Genomic DNA, 21,749 nt, shown 5'->3' with positions numbered 1-21,749 from the left:
AGATAATTTGTCTGGGTTACACACACATTTACCAACTGTGAGAGGACCTCTTCAGTATGATTTACATGAGTGTGGCATTTATGTTGATATTTCGGTTTCAGCTGTAGTGTTGGGGCTAAATATCCCCTCTGGAGGATTCGGGTTGATCTGGGCCTCTGGTGTTTGAGTTCAGGTTCAGCCCCAGGTCACCCAGTTGTCATGAAATCCAATCATTGCTTTTCGCGCCATTCCTGGCAAACAGGGCGGAAGTTTCTTGGAGCACGTGATGCATAATAACTCGCAACTTTCGCGCCATCGAAAAATCCCGCCCCTTCTCGCGGAAAGAAGCGACGGGATTGGCTGCCGGACCCGTCAGACTCGCGCCAGTTCTTGCACCGCGACCGGGCAGAAACAGGAGCTGCAAGTGAATGAATCCTGGTCTTCGGTCATAGTAAAGGACCCGAGGTGCCAATTTAAACGGGCTTTTTGTTCATTATTACCATTTTGGCTCGTGGGATCACGTTACCTCGCCCAGGAGTCACCGTTTGCAGCCATGGCTCGTAAGGATTATGCGGCAGAGAAAGGTAATGAGTTAACTTTCCCAATAACGGCATGGCAGCAACAGGCTGGCCTAAATGACTGTGAGCTTATAACTTAACGTGTACAGCAAAATGATCTTCGGAACCGCATCGATGGTCGAACTTGGGCTGTACTGGGCACAAAGTCAGCTAATTTACTGTGTAGATGGAGCCAAAGTCGTGTTGTTCGGCCCCCACAGTGTTACCTAATGTTTCCCTCCTCCCTGACTATTGTCAGACTCCAAAATTCAGAGTTAAGCGCGTATCGGCGTGCAAGTGAGGTGTGTGTGCTCGGCAGATCCGTGATGTGGGTCCATGTCGACAACTTTTAAAAGTTGCTAACTTTTCTGGCATGCCTCGGTGGGAACGAGTCAGGCAGGCATTGTCCCCGAGTCCACAGTGACCCGGATGGACCCGCTCAAACAAAGGAGCAGGCGGCAGAGAGCAGCCACATGTCCGACAACAAGCTGCACATCAGCGAGAAGGCACCTCTTTATCACCGCACATTACCTTTGGCAAGTTCCTACCACACACGGACACACACAGGCGTTTGTTCGTTTGGTGTGTAGCCTTTTCAGTCCATTGAAACGCCACTTTATAAGTCCAACACAAGTTTCTCAAATCGCTCAGAAACCCGGCATACTGATACTGAACCGGATCAGTTGTGTGAATCTAGCGGCTTTTTTTTTTTTTTTTTTTTTTAACTTTTTTTAAAACTTTCGTTTATTGTTAAACGATTCCTAAATGTGAAACCATGCAATAATTTAACGTGTTTCAACACAAACAGCTTGAAAACGGTTGTATATCACTTCATCATAACTCAGCCTACCTGCAATTTATTTCTCCGCCACTTTGCGGCATTTAAAGATAACAGATGTAATTTATTCTTCCTCCAAACATCCTCTCAGCTGCTCCTGCTATGCTAGCTGGTTAGCTCGACTGTCAGTGAGCATCAAAGTGACATTTTCTTTAACTGTTCCTTCAGTTTGTTAATACAAACTCATATTAGTAACTCTTGTTGGGACGTAGATAGAAACTGTTTAACTATACTTTACCCGCAACCAGTAAAGTACAACTTTACTGACTTTAATGTCGTAGAAATGTTATATTCAATTTAATGTTTCAGACGTCGCGACGTGAATTAATATTTTAAAATCTACGTTAGTAATGAAGTTTAGCTGCCTTTTTTTTTTTTTATTTTAACCAACTAAACCAATTATTTGGTTCGCTTCTCGTTTTAAAACCAAAACTTTTCCGACTTTAATCGTTTTCCAGCTTGTGCATTTAATTGCTCAATTAAACCAAGTCGTCGGGGGTTTTAATTTAATGTGCACCAACATTAAACGATTAAATGGACGGCGTCGCCCCGGTAAGAACAATGGCTAGCATCGGTGAGCCGGCCGTGCTAACAGCCGAGCTAACCCGTGCTAACGTCGGAAGATGGCTGGTCGCCGTCTGAAAACAACAGCCCGGGATTACTTTTCAGAGCGGAGGGGCCGCGGAGGGATATCGGAGTGACGGGGCACAAAAGCCATGTGCTGCTTTGTTTACAATAACATCCTCGAAGAGAGAAATAATAAAGCAAAGCTGCTCCCTATCTGCCACAGCATCAAAGTAAGTGGGACATTTTAATCATCGTGCTGACGCGAGTTTCGTTTCTTGCGACGAAGAATTGAATATTGTTAGTAGTTATGCTTCTTTCGAGAAGTGAGGGATATTTTCCTCTAAAAAAAATGGACACTGAACTGAGCGCGCCTGCTGTTGTATTTACATTTTTCGGCTGTGAAGCGATCTGCCGTGTAATGTCAGTGATTTCACTCCAAAACAGCGACAGTAGATGCACTCGAGGGGAATTTGGCACACGCTGCACATCAGTGGCAGTTTGAGCTTTACTGTAGGCAATAGTGACTCATCGAGATTACAGGATGCCATGTTACTCAACAAAGGGGGTCGTCGCAGGACAACATTTTAGCTCCCAGTCCGTAGGCCCACTTGCAGGGGTGCTGATCAACACTTCCAACACCTTCCAACCCCCCCACCCCTCCAAAAAAAGCTGCTTTAACGTTCAAACAAATGTAAACTTAAAACCAGTAAACAATGATTTCTTTGTGTGCACATATTGCTAATAAACAATCTCCACCCAGTGTCTGCTGGATGTGGCCTGTCTTGTCATTTCCTGCTGTGAAATGAAGCTAAATGTGGGTGGTGGTGTTTTTTGTTTTGTTTTTTTTTTTTTGGTCTGTGTGTTTTGCAGAAAAATGCAAAAGGTTCCTGCAAGAGTTTTACACAGAGGATGACAATGGGAAGAAGGTGTTCAAATATGGAGCTCAGCTTGTAAGTATAGTAAACAAATAGTAAAAACGGGCGTAGCTTTCAGACTTGACTTGACCTTTTCTAATACCCACCCCTTTTGGGTCTTACTAGGAAGGTTTAGATCATCACGATAAACAGAACAAGTCTTATCAATTACAGTTTTCATTACTCTTTTGTCTTATTTTACATAATAATTACATCATTTATCTAATTCTCATTGAATTGTAACTTCTATTAATCTAGATGCTGGAACGCTTGTTTGTTGAAGAGATTACTTTTTTGGTACAAAATTTATAAGCTTTTATCAAGTGGTTGGAGAAAATGTTTATTTTTTTTTTTTTTTGCTTTGATTAGAGCAAATTAAATCAAAATATTATAATTAATGTAAATATTGTATACAAGGAAGAAAATTGCCCTAATGTATTTTCAAAACATGCCAAATACTGTAATCGGGTTAGATTTGAAAGTTGAGAGAATCTTTTGTTGCCATCAAGAGCACAGCTGGGCCAAGTTTGACTGTGTATAGGTGTCAATGTTTATTTAAGCTGCAGGCTAGGTCATGTAACTAAGTGGCTCATTTAATTGTCTGTGTACAGGTGGCACTGGCCCACAGGGAGCAGGTGTCTCTTTTTGTGGAACTGGACAACGTGGCTGAGGAAGACCCCGAGCTGGTCGAGAACATCTGTGAGAATGCCAAACGCTACACAGGCCTGTTTGCTGATGCTGTACACGAACTGTTACCAGAGTACAAAGAAAGAGATGTACGGACATATTTTATTTTTGAAGTCTAACTACAATGCACCTATTGCATACATGTTTGTAAAATTGGAAATACATGCATCATTTTGTCCAGGTTGTGGCCAAAGATTCCCTGGATGTGTACATTGAGCACAGGCTGATGATGGAGCAGAGGGGCCGTGACCCTGCAGACACCCGAGATCCACGCAACCAATACCCACCTGAACTCATGAGGAGATTGTAAGTTAAACATTACATTTTCATTTACATTTACTATAACATACTATAATTTCTTACAAACTTTATCTTCTGTTCACAGCGAGCTTTACTTCAAGCCCCCCACCACCACAAAACCTAAAGTGGTGCGGGATGTGCGAGCTGAAAGCATTGGGCACCTGGTGACGGTGCGAGGCATAGTGACACGTGCTACTGAGGTCAAACCAATGATGGCTGTAGCTACTTACACATGTGACCAGTGTGGTGCTGAGACCTATCAACCAGTAAGATTGGTTTCTAACCTGTTTTGATGATTTTAAGGCTTGGCATAAGATGTAAATGCAGACACCTTTTCTAATGCCCACCCTTGTTTTTCAGATCCAATCTCCCTCCTTCATGCCACTTGTCATGTGCCCCAGCCAAGAGTGTGTCACCAATAAATCTGGAGGACGTCTCTACTTACAGACCAGAGGCTCCAAATTTGTCAAATTCCAGGAGCTGCGTATTCAAGAACATGTAAGAAGCTAGTCACAAATGACAAACATTTATTTATTTAGTTTTTTGTTGTTGTTTTTTTTGTTTTTTTTTTTGCTAGAAATTGTTGCTAGTGTCTTCAGTCTATTCAATCAGTTTATTTTGTTATCTTTGTAGAGTGATCAGGTGCCAGTTGGTAATATTCCAAGGAGTATGTCAGTATACGCCCGTGGAGAAAACACACGTCTTGCCCAACCAGGAGACCATGTAGCCATCACAGGAGTCTTCCTCCCTCTTCTGTCCACAGGTTTTAAACAAGCTGTTCAGGTGAGTTTTGGGTGCTTTTGTATCAATCCAGACTGCACCACATGCCAAGCTCTAACCTATAAGAAAGGACTTCAAATGTCCATCATCCTGAACTATAACCCTTCCCAAAGACTTAACTTCCTTCTTGTTGTGGTGATTTTAGGGTCTCCTCTCTGAAACATATCTGGAGGCGCACTGCATCACACTCATGAACAAGACAGAGGATGATGAGCTTGGTAACGAAGAGCTGACTGACGAGGAGCTGCGAAGTATCACAGGTAACTCATCTTTCTCCACTGAAACTACATTAACTCCATAAATGCCAGAATCTAAAGTGACTATTCTATATTCCAGATGAGGGATTTTATGAAAAACTAGCTGGCTCGATCGCACCGGAGATTTATGGACATGAAGATGTGAAAAAGGCTCTTCTGCTGTTGCTGGTTGGAGGAGTAGAGCAGGCACCGAAAGGCATGAAAATAAGAGGTAAGGACTGCTGTGAAGCCATTAACAAATAGAGGTCAGTTCCAGACTTTATCTCAGATGGGGACACATGTTGTCAGAGCAGCAAATTGTAACCCCTGGAAAAGCAGGTATTGCTTTTGATTGCATCCCATCAAACAGAAAAATAATTGTCCTCTCCACTAAATGTCTAATAGCCAAAAATTCTTATCTCAATAGTTTTACGGTAACTTTGAACCTAACAGTCTATTGACAGTTACTTTAAATGTTTGAGACTTGGTTTATTGAATTAGAAAACACTTTAATAGGAGTTGCAAGAGTTGAATTTTATTTGCTTTATGAAAAATGCTCAGACAATAAGGTGATGCCTTAAACACAAGAAATAGTCCTCAATAACTCTTCTAGTCACTAACATCCATCCTGGCTCTTTTCCTTAAAGGGAACATAAATATCTGCCTTATGGGAGATCCCGGAGTTGCAAAGTCCCAGCTGCTGTCCTACATTGACCGTCTGGCTCCTCGAAGTGAGTTCATTCCTTCAGAGAGTAAAAGTCCTGCGTCTGGTTTAATATTTTATCTAGTAAGGCTTTTTTTTCCCCTCCCCATTAAGGTTTACGTGGTAAAATATTAACTTAAGATGTGATGGAGTGACTGTAGAAAAGGGTTAGGGTTAGACCTTTTTTTTTTTTTTGTGTGTAATCTTTTGAATACTTCGATGATTACGAAATTATAGAGTAGCTGCAACTATAGTTTCTGCTTCCACATTATATTGTTCTCAGAAAATCTTGGTTTAATTAAACAATAAGAAGGCTCTGTCAAAACCTGCACCGCTTCAGCCTACAACTTTTTCCTCCCCCTCCCCTGTGGCTGTCAGGCCAGTACACGACAGGTCGAGGATCATCTGGTGTCGGCCTGACGGCAGCGGTGATGCGTGACCCCCTTACTGGAGAAATGACCCTGGAAGGCGGTGCTTTGGTGCTGGCTGATTTAGGCATCTGCTGCATTGATGAGTTTGACAAAATGGCTGACGCAGACCGTACAGCCATCCATGAGGTGATGGAACAGCAGACCATCTCTATTGCAAAGGTAAATGGGGGAAAAGTTGATAGTAGTGGCTTAATGTACCAACTAACAGATAAGCTGGCTTGTGTCTGTGAAACAAATGTTGACTGTTTGTCTTGCTTCTCCAGGCGGGCATCATGACCTCCCTTAATGCCCGGTGCGCCATTCTAGCTGCAGCCAACCCTGCATATGGCCGTTACAATCCCAAGAAGAGCATTGAGCAGAACATTCAGCTGCCGGCTGCTCTGCTCTCCCGTTTTGACCTGCTCTGGCTGATCCAGGACAAACCAGATGCTGATGCCGATCTGCGTCTGGCCCAACATATCACCTATGTCCACCAGCACTGTCGCCAGCCGCCAACTCACTTTACCCCCATTAGCATGAAGCTGATGAGGTGATGACCTGATTTTCATTTATTTATTTATTTTCCCCCCCAGTGTTAAACAAAAATGAGTTTTAACGGCATTGCAACCAGCAACTCACGTTAAAATTCTTTCCCTTCAGACGTTACATTGCTTTGTGTAAGAAGCGGCAGCCTGTGGTGCCTGAGTCCTTGGCTGATTACATCACTGCTGCCTATGTGGAAATGAGGAAAGAGGCCAGAGTCAGCAAAGACACCACCTTTACCTCTGCCCGTACCCTGCTCTCCATCCTCCGTCTCTCCACTGCCTTGGTGAGAATTTCACTTTTCCAAATCTGGTCAAAACAAAGAATTTATTAATCTGTTGATGTCTGCCAAAATAATATTGCTCATCATGTCTAAGTTTATTTTTTATAAATTGTGGGCCTTAGCTGAAAGCTTTGACCCTTTTGGTTTTTGTGGTTATTGTAAAATGTGATTTTTATCCTTCTGTGTGCTGTCTCCAATAGTCCAGTGTGAGATAAAGTGCTTACAGTGCAGGTAGTGATCATAACCTGGCCTACTGCAGTGTGAGCACTTCTTTCCCACGCTGGACATGCAATCTCCAATCAGCTCAGCCCAATCTCGACAATATTAAACCAGAGGGATAAGTGAATGCATGAACTGTTAGAAGCTTTAAAACAGGCTTGGAGTAGCAGGCTTGTAAATAAAAAGCTAATACTTCCTTGAGGAGTGCTATCTGGTGTCCTGGCCTCTGGGTGCCAAAAGTGCTGTTTGTGCAGGTAGCAGTGTTCCACCTACTGCAAAACCAGCACTTCATGCAGACAGCTTGGCACTGTGCTCCACACTGATCTCCACAAGGGGGCAAACTGCTGCCACAACTAAAAGACAATAATTTTGCAATGTTGAAATCATTAACTGAACTCAGTGTCCATCCTCATACTACAGATGATTTGTTGCACCTTCACAACTGTGAGATGCTGACAAAGGTTTTTCTGATCCTGGCCAGCTTTGCAGGGTGGGCAGTCAGCCTGTGTGCATTAGGTGCAGCTGTGCAAACCCATGCAAAACTGACTGTGGCCAGAGCTGTCATCAATATGTTGTATTCTAAGACCTGGTTTTCATAGTGTTCCCTTTTTTTAGCATTTGTCTCAGGTTTAAATATGAAAGACTAGCTGGTGTTGAGAGGCGGAGACTTGGGCAATTGCCGACCATCCCAGAGGGCATTGCACTTGTCTCGGTCTGACAGTGCCGGTACAGCGCAGCCTACCTCATCAAGATGGATCTGCTTTTGAGCAAAATTTTTGTATTTTTTTTGTATTTGTTTGATAGTATTTCACTAACAGTCTCCACTCTTGACCGTTTTGTCCTCATGCAGGCTCGTCTTCGCATGATGGACAGTGTGGAGAAGGAAGACGTCAATGAGGCAATGAGACTGATGGAGATGTCCAAGGACTCGCTACAAGCTGACAAATCCAGCGGCAAAAGGTTAGTATGAACCCTCAGACCTTGCCTTAATGATAGTACTAAGTCAGCACCAGCTCCACATAACACGAGTGACCGGATGCCGCCTTGACTAAAACCCGTTTTATGGGCCTCTCATATGCCCGTAACAGTAGCTGCATATCCTGGAGGTGGCTGTAAAACTACTTTTTTACGGCACTCTGCTCACATGGCAGCCTGTTCACCCAAACAGGCTTTAAGAGCAGCGACATGTTCACACCCCTTCACCATAAACTGTTCTTCAGGCAGTGCTCCAAAACTTCCAGGAGTCTTTATTACAATTGAAGGAGAAAAGTTTCTACTCTAAATATCTGGACTTAAATGTTGTCATTTTAAAATAGTTATACACTGATGCATTATACGTTGTTTGAACAGCTGGGTGGGGTCCTTTGTCCACTGCACAGCCGGTTCCATTTGCACCCACTTTACACTGTGAGGTACTTCTCATTCAAGCTCTCAGGCTTTTCAAACTCATTAGTTGCACAACTATTTGTGGCTCTAGGTGAAGCAAGCAAGTGAAACACTGTTTCTGCGGGGTGAGGATGTGCAGCGCCCCAGTTTTTAGTCCCCCATATCCACCAACCTGATTGGGTTTTATTTACACACAATATATTATATAAAAAAATAAAAAATTTGTCATTCTTTTTGTACAGGACTCAGCGTCCAGCTGATGTCATCTTCTCTCTGGTTCGTGAGCTCGCTACAGAGGGCGTGGCCGGCCGTGGTGGAGCTGGCGGGGTCGTCCGCATGGCCGAGGCAGAGCAGCGTTGTGTCTCCCGGGGCTTCACCCCTGCCCAGTTCCAGGAGGCCTTGGAGGAATACGAGGAGCTGAATGTGTGGCAGGTCAACCAGGCTCGTACCCGCATCACTTTCGTCTAAAGAACATGGGGCGTCTGCAATGTGTTTCGGACACCTAGAGGGAAAACTTTGTTGTGGGTTTTCTATGGACTTGTATCGCAGCTCTTTATCTTTCCTCCTCCAGCATTTTGTCTCAAATGTCAAACAAAACCTGGACAGTTGTTGTTTTGTTTTGGTTTTTTTTTTAAGGATGACTATTTTTGCCAAAATTCCTGCTGTTGGAGGTCGATAGAGTTTTATGTTTAGAGATTCCTGTTCACCAGTAAATTGCTTGTAAATACGTCAACTCGGTGTTGTGCTGTTTGCAGTTTAGAGCCTAAAACGTCCAGCTTAAATGGAGCGTTCCTGTACATTTTATATCCTGTAATGCAAATCGGGCAAGATAAATTATATTGAGCCTTGTATTGTGACAATAGTTATAATAAATCGATGGTTCAGTACTTTGCTGTACTTGATGTGTGTTTTCCTCCTTTGTGCTCATGAAACAGGATGAATGAGGTACCTATCATCCCTGAACACCTGTTTTGTTAGTGGAGCAGCTTTGTTAACATAATTGCCACTTTCACTGACATCTTTTACGCATATTTCTTTTAAAAGACGCTAACACATACTTCTGTAAGTTAGAATTATTTTCATTATTTAAGTCTGTAAAACGGCAAAAAATGCTCTTTACAGCCACTTAAAGCTCAAGGTCTAATCTTCAACCAGCTTGTTTGTCCCACTTTCTAAAAGATAAGACTAGTAACAGTCGTGGGAGGAGGATTACTGTTGAGTGAAGCTGTTGAAAGAAGGCCAAAAGTAGAAATGTTCAGTTTGAATATGAAGGTTTTATCAGCAATATGTGTCAAAAGTACTGAAAGAAAATAACATTTTTGAAAAAGGTGTTCATTTGGTAAAAATAACTTCAAATAACTCCATTTTAGAAATCCTTTAAAAACTCATTAAGGCACATTCAAGGCTGCCGTATGCCATCTTTTACTGTGTGTTTTTCTTTTTTTGGATGAGATATTGTGTTAGTAGGCAGCATTTTCCCCACAGTTGCAGATGTCCCAGCAGGCGATGCTTTCCTTCCAGACTTAATGGGGAGTTTCCATTTGAAGTCTGTTCTCTTTATGGCTTTGCTGCTGAAGTCTGGGGGCTTTTTATTCTTAATTGGCGCCAAAGGCACCATATTAAACGCTATTAAAGACAGAGGTGGAGACAAGGTATTGGTGTCAAAGTTGGTGAACTCCTATTGGACAGGAGATAATATTTCAGCAGGCCTGACACTGAGTTCAGTATTTAACCCACCCAGGACTCGTGGTCCAGTGAAGACAGCCTCCTGAGCCAGGTGAGTGGAACATTATTTAAATGGTAACAGGATTCAGTTACATGGTCCGAAGTTATCGCTTTTCATCATATTTTGTGTCTTCATAAGAAATGTGTATTATATGTTATACATATAGATAAATCTTTTTTTCCTATATGGAACATTTATATCCTTTAATTTGTCCTGTGAAATGGCTAAAATGGCAGTTCCTTTTGTTTTCTCTAAATGTTGCAGGGGTTCAAGATGATTTCGACATTATGGCTGGGGCCGGCTGTGTGCTGCCTGGTGTTGCTCCCAGGTCAGTTTTGATTCTTCATTGTTCAAAGTATTTCAAAGTTTTAGGGAAATTTCAACCCAACAAATAATTAGTTTCCTCTTCCAGGGCTGCTGGAGGCCAAATCACTACTGAGCACCCTGAAGCAGGAAGGTAATTACCTCTCTGCTGGCTGTTTGTTTGTCATTTCTGAACATGAAGCATTTCTTTTTACAGGACTTAAGATGTCAACTCTTCTTTTCACAGAAATGGTTCCTCTCAGTCACCTTAACATCAACTCAGAGAAGGCAAATGACTTCCTGACTCACTCCAGACCGAAGCGAAACGTGGATCCTCGATGGTACAGAGGAAACCCAGACTTCCAGTCTTATTACAGATACTACAGCAGCATCGGACACACAGAGGGGGTAAGACACATCTTACACGTTTCCATGTGTTCCATGTCCCACTGTTTGTAATGACTGGAACATTTTCCTGCTGTGAAACAAAAACACCCCAGAGTCCCTGTCAATGTAGAAAATGCTGTATTTTTCACTACATCACAATATGTAACTTCCATCACTGCTGACCAGAGATGGTTGTGCGCTGTTCAGATTTCTGTTGATAAGCATCTCAAACTGTGGGATCGTGTGAGATATTTCCCCATTTAATTTGGAGAATGGTTTGTTTGGATTTAATTCTGATTTTAGAGATGGATGCTACCAAGAGAGCAACATTAAAACAACAACCAGAAGACTTAAGATGATATCCAGATTTGAATTCTTACCTCAGTTAACGCAATTTTGCTCAAAATGGGAAAAACTAATTGTCGTTTTATCCATAAGTACAATCCCTATGAAAGTATTAAAGTTTGTTCCATCTCTCAGCTCTATGAGATCGACAAACTGCGGATGCTCTACCAGCAGATGAGGTACCTGGAGCACGCCTACGGCCCCAATGCCTCCTATTTCCAGAGCAAACTGGGGGTACCGATGATCATGTGCGACCCAGCTACAGACAAGAAGTGCAAAGTTGTTCCTCCTCCACCCCCAATGAAAGGGGTCCCAAAGCCCACAGAGCCCCCAGGGACCCTTCCCCCTCCTCCTGCTCCTCCGTCCCTTTCCCAGGCTGATGTGTTATACCTGTGCAACCAGAAGGACCCCCTCTGCAAACCCCACATTGTCTACCTTCCCAGCGGTGCTGTCCCCGTGCTGTGCGACCCCCGCTACCACCCGCACTGCACCCCGCAGAAGGCTGCACCAGCCCCCATGGCAGTGCCTCAACCTCCTCCACCCCCACCGAAGAAGTCAGCTCCACCTCCACCCATCCTGGTCAAAAAGTCTCCTCCTGCCCCAATCCGCACATTCAAGGGCATGGAGTATGACTGTGACCCCTACTGGGACCCCGACTGCCTGATTGATCACCCACCCAGGCCTATCAAAGGGAAGATTGTTGTCCCACCACCACCACCCCCACCTGTTGAGGAGGAGAAAGAGGAGCCTGTGGAGGAGACACCCCCTCCTGCACCCATTGAGAAGAAATTAACTGTCTTCCCCTACCCTTACTTCTACCCCAAAGCATATGACCCCAGGGATGATCTGTACGACCCAGTCCGCTTCAAGTACCCAGAGCCTGCTGATGCTGCTGATGAGCCTGCAGAGGACAGTCAGTAAGACATCCAGGATGAGTCAGAGGAAACTCCCAAAAATCAGAGTTGCACAATTTCCATAATTTGTGGTGTATGTACCTTGACGTTTGCATACAAGTCACTGCGGCCACTGTAAACAACCTGTACCAAAGCATTACTAAGTTCAAGTGTTGTTTCAACCTTATTAAAACTGACAGCATTGTGTATTTGCCATCACTGTTAGCATGTAAAAAAAAACCCATCCATACAAATATGTCATGAAGATGATGTTTGAAATATAAAAAACAATTGTGACAAAACTGATTCTTGGGTTTTCAATATCTGCTCACAAAGATGTCTGCTCCTTCCATTGCCCCATGGCACACAAGAGCAGACTAGTAAAACCAATTTATGGGCTGGGGTGTGATTATATTTTGTTCATATAAATGCTAACTCCTAGACCTCCAACTCAGCAGCCATACCTTCCCCTGCTGCGTATGGCCATCTTTCCAAAACCTCCGAAGGCAATCGAACAGCAGGGCCACAACTTAAAAAAAAAAAACAAAACACCTAACTGCAAACATGCCTGATAATAAACCTGCAGTCAAAGCCCCTCTGACTTTCATAGGCTCATTTAAACATGCAGGTCTGACATTTTTATGAGCTGTGTGCTCTGTTTAGTTACTGTTGTGACACTAAAGAGATGCACAAACAGGTGTTGGAGATTAGAATTGTTTAAATGTGAAAAGAAAGAGTCAAAAGTCCGATGAAAAAAATCAGCAGATCATTTATAACATACAGCAACATGAAACAATAAAACAAACAGGGTGAAATAATATGTCCATGTACAACAGTGGATTCTTTTATGTGCAATCCGAGGGAGTCTTGAGTAATTTTGTATACATCTTTTTACTGATAGGTGTTACGAAGTGCTTTTAGATACACATGTATTTGAAAATTTTAAACTGTTTAGAAAAGCTACTGTTGGTTGAAGAATTTGTTTTCACTAACCAAAACACAAACGAACAAAAAACCCAAAGACAAAACAGAGAAAAAAAAAAAAGAACAGCAGTGCTTGTTTGTCTCTCTGCCTCGGCGGGCTGCCAGCTCAGAAGAAGAGTCCTCTCATCCTCCGGCCGATGCCCTGTCTGTCGTACAGGACGTTGAACTTGTTGATGAACTGGTTCATACTGTTGCAGGTCTTGGTGATGGTGCCTAAATAGGCCATGAGGCCCACATCGTTACATTGCTGCAGGGAAACCAGAGCCATAGTGACAGACAGCATTTAACTGGCAGTGCAATGCAGAGAATCACTCCAAACAGTGAACATAATACAATCACATTTCTATGACTAGCTGACTAACACAAGGTAAGATTGTGGAGAAGAATTCGTTTCAATATTCTATATTGTTCTTGTTGTCAACAAATTCTTCTAAAAATTCTCTGTATATCTAAACCCTCAGTTTATTCCTTTTTAATAAAACCTCAACTCAAGAAAACATTCACTTCACCCTGTTGTAGTTCATTTTGAGTCAATCCCAGATACACTTTCCCCCCACTGTAAATATTGACAGAGTATCAAATATGTATTCATCCACATCTATAAATAATCCCAAAAACATACACCTTTTTGTAAATTACTGGGCCCCTCCTAAAAAAAAATATTATATATATATAAGCTAAGGTATCTGGTTTTTCAAACCCTAAACACTTTCCAGCAAAAAAAGACTGCGTAAGAATCACGTTGTTATCCTCTGTTATCCTCTGTGCTACCATCACATTTTAATAAGCTGATCTTAGAGGCAACTTAGTTTATGGAGTGAATATGCCAACCAAATCATCTGTAGTATTCTTGATTTGCTGCATATTGAGAGGATATTAGACTTGTGTATTGTTGGTTTTAGCCGTTGTTTGTAGGAACAGCCTAGAATAAGACTTTTCATTTGATGAAATGTGATACAACGTTGGTTGCTTACATCATAGAAGTCAGTTTTGAACTTTGTGGTGCTGAGGACCGGCAGTCTGTGGCACAGAGCATTGGCTTCTCGAAGGATCTCATGGTTAAATGGCACCTCTCCTAGAGTACGTGGAAACATCAGAGAGAAAAACAAAATGAGAAGAGTTGTTAAGTATAACACACTAAAACAACAAGGTATGGTGATGCTGTCAAGATGCTATCAAACAGGCGCTTGTAATTATGGAGTACTGTTCAAGGGGCCTCCTTTCATTGCCTTAAACCAAGGAAAGGAAACATCTAATTTAAAAACAGCTGTTTTCCAGATTTATTTTCACATTCTTTGCCCCGTCAGTCCTCTCACCTGCTTCCACGGCTTTGACGTACTCTAGAATGATCTTCACCCGGCTGTGGAGCATCTTTATCGCACTATGCTGGGCTATAAGATGTTCAGCAACTGACAGAAACACAAAGTATTACCATTAAACACTTCAACAAACTGTTCCAGGTGCATTTCAAGGGTGGGTTGGATATCAGGTGATACAAGATTCAGCTCTCTGCTGAATTAAAGTTGAGACCGGCACTAGGTCTACATAATATCTTCATTAGACACAGAACTAAAATAACCTATACTGAAGAATCTGAAAGGCCAGAATCACCCAAACTGTTCCTCCAGAAAGAAATTAATTCACAGTTGTGGAAATAAGTCCTTTGAGTGCAGCAGCTTATGTAACTGAAGGATCATACTACAGCCCAGAGCCTGGACTAATGTATTGCTGCTGCTTGACCAAATCTGCATTTTTTTGTCCTTCATTTGAATGCAAAGCCTTTTCATATTCTATTGACAAGTCCAACAGTACAATATATTAATAACAAATTTTTTCTAGATTTTATCATATGTGAAATAATAGCCATAAAAAAGAGTTGTTTTTTATGGATATTAGTCTTTGTTAAAGCTACTTTAAGAACAAGTAAAAATGGTTTACAACTGCCCGGACTTTGAAATTCGTGTTTGACCTTTAAAGCAGCTGTAGTGACAATTTAGTTTACAAACCTGTAGAGTTTTCTCCTGTGCCAGTGGCTGTCATTCGAGCTACGTGGTCAACACCGATTCTCTCCGCTTCCTCTGTGGCCAGAGTGTATGTCAGCTCAGCAAACAACATGGTAGCCTGGCAAAAAAGTAAAAATCAGATAAAACTACTCTTTAAGGGAAAGTAGGTCACTGCACATCACACAAGATGTAGGTGATACTGATAAAGTACCTCGCCATTGATGATGTCAATCACAGATTCATAAACACTAACAGGAAGCTAAGAGAAGAAAAGACGCATCGTTAAGAGCCATTATATCATATACAAAACCACATCACTGTCTTATTCTTGAAATGATACATTAAAAAAAAAAAGTTTAAGGAACTCACGTCTGTATGTTTGGTCATTGGATTGAGCTTAAGGAAGAGAGGGCTCTCAATGATCTCACACACCTGAGGAAGGAGGGAGGAATGACAGTAAAAGAAGGTTTAAACAATCTCTCAAATGAGTTGAAGATCATTTTTCTTTTACTATCCACAGAAGTGTTTCCAAGTTTATAATGTTGACACTCTATGAGTTGACATTTTGTTGGAATTCAATAAACACAACCAATGTATTGGATGAAAATGAATCATGAGAAAAATATGCCTGTCTCTGCAATACTAAAGCCACTGAATGGACGGACACCACTTGCCACTGACTGAGTTGGCAAATATCAAAGACATGGTAAAGATGCACACTTACTGCTTCCTTCAGATGTATTGTATGTATTGCATCCTTATTTTTGCCCACCTGCTTATGAATGTGTATATCTGACTGGTCTGGGGGTCCGCCTGTGGTGTACCAACCCAAGAACTCCATGTCTTTGAAAACCTGTTTGACTGAGAAATAAGATGAAGTATTACATTAAACCTATAGCAACCACAGTAACCACCTTTCACAAATGCTTATTTATCAATAACTGCAACATTTTGCTGACTTGGATGTTTCTTTTAAAAAGGGTTTGATGGGTGACAATGATTAACATACCCAAATCTTGACTTAAGACACTTTTAAGACACATTTTATTCATTACAGTTTGCCACCTCGTGATCGTTTCACAGCATTTCTTAAAAACTTGTCATATAAGAATATAAACACACTAAACAAAAGTGGACCCTTGACATTGACACATACACACCACTTACATTGTTCCTCCTTAGTGTAGTAATACTCCTTATCAATATGCACCCGTTCATCTATGGTATGAGAGAGCAGCTCAAAGGAGTTCATGACCTCAATATTTCTACCCTCCTGCTTCCCGATCAAGGCTCCAATCACTGAGCAAGCCAGAAAACAAAAAAGAACAGCATCCGTTAGAATTCACTGCTTCATTTGACTCAGTTACACAGTGATACAACATCAGCTAGGTGCCAATCTTAAAGCAACAGAAGTATTCTCATACATACCCTGCATCGGTCGTCCCTCCTGTGAGCGGATGCGTATCCAGTGGTCTGATATGTTGAGGATAACCAGAGGGTGTAAGGCCACAGACACACTCCCGGTGACCCCTGACGCCATAACACTGGGGCTGGCTACAATCACACAAAGACAAAAGCAACAGTGGGCTTTGATTGTGAAGTAAATACAATAAAGCTTGAGTTGACATTATTCAGAAGTATCTGGAAAAAGTTAACGCTTCATTATTGTATTGTCATTGAGTCATTTAATCAGAAAAATCCCGAACAAACAGTTTATCCAAAGAGAAGATTTGCATCTTTTCTTCATTTTACATCAATGCAAATTCACTAACCTTGGATTTTGACCTATATTGAAGTCGTTTTGGGACTTGGGATTAATAGAAGGCACTGTAATCTAAAAATATTGTCATTCAAATATGTTCAAAGCCAAATATAGAATGATATATTGGTGTCAGATGTTTTTAACGTTTATATCAACGGGATTCCACCTGCAGCCACTAACAGTCAAGTGTTAAACACTAATATCAGATAACTTATTACAATAATACTATTAATATGATTTAAAAAGTGTATTATTATTTTCCCTCATCGTGCATTCTGCTGCTATTTGGCATACAAGTGGAAAAGGGTAGCTTTAAAATAATTAGCAGTATAATCCCAGATAACCATATCTATTTAAACTCAGACTTAAACTCCCCCTCCAGTCAAAAAAGTGTGCCTCTTGTTCATTATTTTGATGTTTCACCCTCACTGTGAAGATTGATAACTCTAGACTACTGTTTTCACATTTAACTGCTGAGAGGAAAGTTTCTCTGTGCTCAATTTAAATCCCCTTTTCCTTCACCCTCTCTGTCTGTTCATTCAGACGCTTTGAGTTATGGTCAGTGCCTCATTCCAGATGTTTTGGATATGAAGCTTCATCCTCCAGCAGATTCAACCTGTCCTTTTGTCTCTCTCTACCACGTTTATGTTTCTACTTGTCTGCATGCATCATTTGTATTTGTGTTGTCTGTTCTTTCCAGATTACACAATGCTATAGTTAATTGTGTGTAAACCTGAAACCCATCAGATAAGGTTTTTAAAATGATCATTCATTACCTTGGTTCTACGCTTCACAGGGAATGAATTTTGTGTTTTAAATATTTGAAATTGGGAATCGTGACTTTTTGTGGAAAATTTCGCCTAACACGGGTAATTATTCAAAGAGATGTACACCGTGTGTGCTACATGGAGTCTGGCGGATCTTTAAACAGTGAACGGAAGAAATGGGCCGATGTCTCGGCTCAGCTCCTGGACGGAGGGTGTCCAAGACCAACCCTGTTTACAGACTGGGGTGTTGTTGTGGAGAGCCTGTTGGTGATCTGCACCATGCATGCTCTGATCGATATGTGTTTGTGTGGCCGATGTAAATCCCTCCGTGAGACGACAGAAGTGATCAAACCCCTGAAGTGATAGATTTGTTGACAGCAGATTTACTTTACGTTAACCCGCTTATATCGGACAGCCCTCTAACTGCCACCTTTGAAACCACAACGTCAACTCTGCCGGCTTCTCGTGACACAATTGCACAACGTGAGCAATAACACACACACATATTATTGTTGATATCGGGCAGATACTGTGACATGAGTGAGAAATACTCGCCTGCCCCGTCCACTTCCATTCCTCCACCATTGCTGGTCGCCATCTTGTCCGGTTAATCGCGCAGTCGCAGTGGAGTGTTGAACTAACGAACGTTAGGCCGCAACGTCGCCATACTTAAGTAATTCAAAATGAGAAAAAACACACAACTTGAGCCGTAAATCTAGCTGCGTCTTTATTCTATAAGTGATTATCCTTAACCGAGATTTAAAATATAATGCATAAAGGAGCATATCTGATTTAACCGATATTTCACCGGTAGGTCCCACAGCTACTGGGCAGCAGTTTCCGGGGGATCGCTGTCTTGGACGCAACCAGTGTGCATCCGGATATCTGTCCGTGTCGAAGGAGTAAAGAGTTATGTTTACAAAATGGAAGAATTTAAAAGCTGTAATCTGGACTACTTTCCCGAGAACATTTTAATCGACGTGTTGTCGTTTCTGAGCGTACGAGAGCTCGTCAGAGCCGGGAGGTAAGATGAATGTAACTTTGCTCAACAATGGCTTAGCGGCTGTTCGTTTGTGAAACAAAAGTCTGCCAGCTTTGCCTTTGTTCGGACTCAAGTCACATGATAAGTTTTAAGTTTGTCTTTTATAATTGTTTTTTTTAGGGTTTGTAAAAGGTGGAAACGCCTTGTCAGAGACCAGAGACTGTGGAGACACGTCGATCTCACCACATGGAAGGGAGTAAGTTAGTTACACTGTGGCTTTACCCTTTTCCTTTCATTTATTTTTTTAATGGTGCTTCTTCCATTTAAGGAATATAACCACACAATAACAAGTAAAATAACCATTACAAACATACATTTCTTACATAAAATCATATGTGCCATGAACTTTCTCGCTTTCTTTGGTGGTAAAGAGGAAAAGCGAAGAAGCTATGCAAACAAAACCAAGTCAAGAATCATAGTGTAATCAAACAGTATCAAAGAGTATTAAAGGTGGCATCTTAAAAATCCTTAAAAGAATCAAAGGATCCATTCATTGCAATTATGTCACCTTGTTATCCACCAAACGGTAATTAATGTTTTAATTTGAACTGCACTTTTTAGGCAGCATTTCCTTTTATTGTACAATATTTAACACTTTAACTCCTTCTTGCCATTAGTGTCTATTGGAATAGAAGCATTTGGATGGATCACGTGTTTTTGAAATTATTGACAGAAACTCTCTAATTTGCCCTCCCCCTCCCCCCTCTCCCCTCTCCCCTCTCCCCTCCCCCCTCTCCCCAAACACACACATCAATGGACTGTGTGGCAGGTGACATCCCGCATGCTTTGGGTCCTGCTCCGTCAGTACCTGGGTTGTGGACTACGGTGCCTGAGACTGCGTGGTTTGCTGCTCTCTGCCCGAGGCGGCAGTTTTCTTTCTGAGTCTTGGCTCAAAGCCTTGGCTGCTAAGTGCCCTCGCCTGGGGAAGCTATGTCTGTTGCATGCAGACCTGCGCGGACTGCCCAGTTGCCAGCTACTTCCTCCATCTCTGCATGTGCTGGAGCTTCGTGGTTGTGAGCTACCTCGCAGCTTTTTCAACCAGACACCGCCTACTTTACCTCCCCAAGAAAGAGCAGAGCCTACATCAAGTGTAGGTGCTCAGCAGCAAGGGCAGGGTCAGAAAAGAAAACAGTCTGGCTCTTCATCAACAATTTCTATTGAGACGCTAGTCCTCAACAATGTACCTTCTTTCACGGACCAGCACCTGCAGAGTTTAACTTCATGGGAGAGGCTCAGTCGACTGGAACTGCGTGACACCTTTCGTGTAACAGCTAATGGGCTCAGGAGCTGTGCTGCCAAGGATGGCGTCTGTGGTGTCGAAGGGCTTTCCAGGCTCAAGTTTCTGGAAATAGGAATCACTGGGCGGCAGGGCTACCAGTCTCAGATGGCCTCCCTGGGGTTGGGGGCAGGATGGCTTGGACTGGAGGAACTGAGCCTTGGCGGTAAAGAGGTTGGGCCAGGTCTCCTATGTGCCAGCCGTCTGAAGGACCTCAAGCGTCTGCGCCTATGGGCCTGTACCCTCAGTGAGATGCAGATAGTTCGTAGCTGCCGTATGCTCCGTGCACTCCAGCGGCTGGAGTTTCTGGATGTAAGCTTCCAACCCCGTCAGTGTCCCCCAGTGTTGGAAGGGGAAGCTGGTGATGAGGAGGAGCAGGAAAGTGAGGAAGCTGCAGATGCAGGTAGCAGCAATGATGAGAACAAGGCAATGGATGTGAATGATCCTATTCCAAGTGTGCGTCGTTCACTGGCTGTCCTGCTGCCATCCTGCACACTAGTTTTCACCAACTGCTCTGTTCAAATTAATGTAGACTAGATGACATCTCTCCCACTGAATACAAGTGGCCAAAATGGTAGCTCTTTCTCACAGGCTTATGTCATTTGGTATGATGTTATGATATAATTATTGACTTTAATTTTTATCATTGTGTCCTTCTAAGACTACCAAGGCCAAATTGTCAATATATTATCATGTAATATCAGCTGATTATTTTTTTTAAACAATCAGGCTTTAAGACCTTTCTGTCAAAAAATACTGAAAAAAATCACTAACAAAATATACACTGTGTAATACTAGTGGAATTAAGTAAGTAAACTTTAATTAATAGTCCATTGTATCTTCCTTTCCTTGTTTTTGATTGTTTCTGCCAAATTCAGTAGCCAGTGAAGAAATGCCAGATGTCATCTTTCAATTTAAGAGTCAAGGTTAAACAAAAGTAAGTTTTGAGCACAGTCTTTTAAAGTCTGTCACAATGTGACAGAAAGTGACACAAATTGTGGCACTGCCTCTGTTAGATTATAAAAACTGAAGCAGGTGTTGACTACAAAGGCAGGGAACTGAAATGTACTGCAGTCAATCCATCTGTTTCCTGTTTTAACTCCCTTCTTTATATTTAGAAAAAATATCTGTAAACAAGCAGGTGTTAAAGAAAAACAGTGCACCATATTTAAATTCTTTTTTTTTATCAAGTCTCAACTCAATGTAATTTTGTTGATTTCATGTCCTGTCATTTTCATTAATCATGAAAGAAGAATGTTAATTGTAAATTGATTGACTGTCTTAGTTGTGTAACCAATGGAGTACATGGAAGATGTTTGTCCTTGACATTAACTGTCATTTAACAACATATAGATGTTTCAAAAATAAAATGAGAAACAGTTTTGAATAAATCTATTTTGAACAAATATATAATAAGGCATTGTTTGTCTTTGTATTCTTCTCCTTAAATGTGATTGAATCATTCTCCTAAAACATCATTAAAGATCTTTGTATTGACCTATGAAATATAATGGTTTGTCCATATGTTTTTACAACAGCAATTTAGCATCATATATTCTAAAAGGGGAAGTTATATATCTAACCATTTTTATTTGTTTCGAATTGCATTTGAGTTTGTTCACATATTTAAAGTCTTTAAAGTCTGTAAAAATACATGATTTGTCAAATTGGCTGGAATTCATTGAAAATAATTAACTTTTTCATTTAAAACAAATGTTTCAGATTTTAACAGGATTATTGCAAATGCTATCATGGCAAAGATTTTTTTTTTTTTTTTCAAAAACTGAAGACTGAATGTTTGAACACACAAACTGTGTTTGACCTTTCATTCACTAAAGTTATTTGACTTATCATATTAT

The 21,749-nt window shown here is 41.6% G+C and overlaps 4 protein-coding genes across 6 annotated transcripts; 3 read left to right on the top strand and 1 right to left on the bottom strand.

Annotated features, from left to right (window-relative positions):
• Positions 1-532: 532 nt before the first annotated feature.
• On the top strand, positions 533-9,289 carry mcm7 (minichromosome maintenance complex component 7). Of its 3 annotated transcripts, none has more exons than XM_029512446.1 (15): positions 533-563; positions 2,812-2,891; positions 3,467-3,631; positions 3,724-3,848; positions 3,928-4,108; positions 4,203-4,340; positions 4,476-4,625; positions 4,768-4,882; positions 4,959-5,090; positions 5,506-5,589; positions 5,940-6,151; positions 6,256-6,521; positions 6,632-6,800; positions 7,867-7,976; positions 8,645-9,289. In XM_029512446.1, the coding sequence occupies exons 1-15, from the start codon at positions 533-535 to the stop codon at positions 8,868-8,870; spliced, it is 2,184 nt and encodes a 727-aa protein (XP_029368306.1). In that variant the 3' UTR covers positions 8,871-9,289. The 3 variants fall into 3 exon arrangements, with proteins under 3 accessions (XP_029368306.1, XP_029368308.1, XP_029368307.1); XM_029512448.1 differs by lacking the exon at positions 533-563 and adding an exon at positions 1,037-1,072 and having other exon boundaries at positions 8,645-8,870; XM_029512447.1 differs by lacking the exon at positions 533-563 and adding an exon at positions 1,813-2,171 and having other exon boundaries at positions 8,645-8,870.
• A 1,180-nt stretch (positions 9,290-10,469) lies between these two features.
• On the top strand, positions 10,470-12,293 carry and4 (actinodin4). Its single transcript, XM_029513062.1, has 3 exons — positions 10,470-10,585; positions 10,679-10,839; positions 11,299-12,293. Exons 2-3 carry the CDS (start codon positions 10,681-10,683, stop codon positions 12,082-12,084), a joined length of 945 nt encoding a protein of 314 aa, XP_029368922.1. The 5' UTR covers positions 10,470-10,585; positions 10,679-10,680; the 3' UTR covers positions 12,085-12,293.
• Positions 12,294-12,800: 507 nt separating this feature from the next.
• Positions 12,801-18,330, bottom strand: cops6 (COP9 signalosome subunit 6). The gene is made up of 10 exons (XM_029513113.1): positions 18,128-18,330; positions 16,472-16,597; positions 16,211-16,342; positions 15,816-15,904; positions 15,413-15,475; positions 15,255-15,302; positions 15,047-15,161; positions 14,357-14,449; positions 14,015-14,115; positions 12,801-13,287 (listed from the first exon to the last, which is right to left on the bottom strand). Exons 1-10 carry the CDS (start codon positions 18,168-18,170, stop codon positions 13,147-13,149), a joined length of 951 nt encoding a protein of 316 aa, XP_029368973.1. The 5' UTR covers positions 18,171-18,330; the 3' UTR covers positions 12,801-13,146.
• Positions 18,331-18,422: 92 nt separating this feature from the next.
• On the top strand, positions 18,423-21,349 carry LOC115050278 (F-box/LRR-repeat protein 12). Its single transcript, XM_029513112.1, has 3 exons — positions 18,423-18,596; positions 18,735-18,810; positions 19,384-21,349. The coding sequence occupies exons 1-3, from the start codon at positions 18,496-18,498 to the stop codon at positions 20,425-20,427; spliced, it is 1,221 nt and encodes a 406-aa protein (XP_029368972.1). The 5' UTR covers positions 18,423-18,495; the 3' UTR covers positions 20,428-21,349.
• Positions 21,350-21,749: the final 400 nt, after the last annotated feature.

This window comes from Echeneis naucrates, chromosome 10, assembly GCF_900963305.1.
Source record: "Echeneis naucrates chromosome 10, fEcheNa1.1, whole genome shotgun sequence".
Classification (NCBI taxonomy): Eukaryota; Metazoa; Chordata; class Actinopteri; order Carangiformes; family Echeneidae; genus Echeneis; species Echeneis naucrates.
Note: the sequence above shows the minus strand (reverse complement) of the source record. Positions and strands in the feature narration are given on the sequence as shown.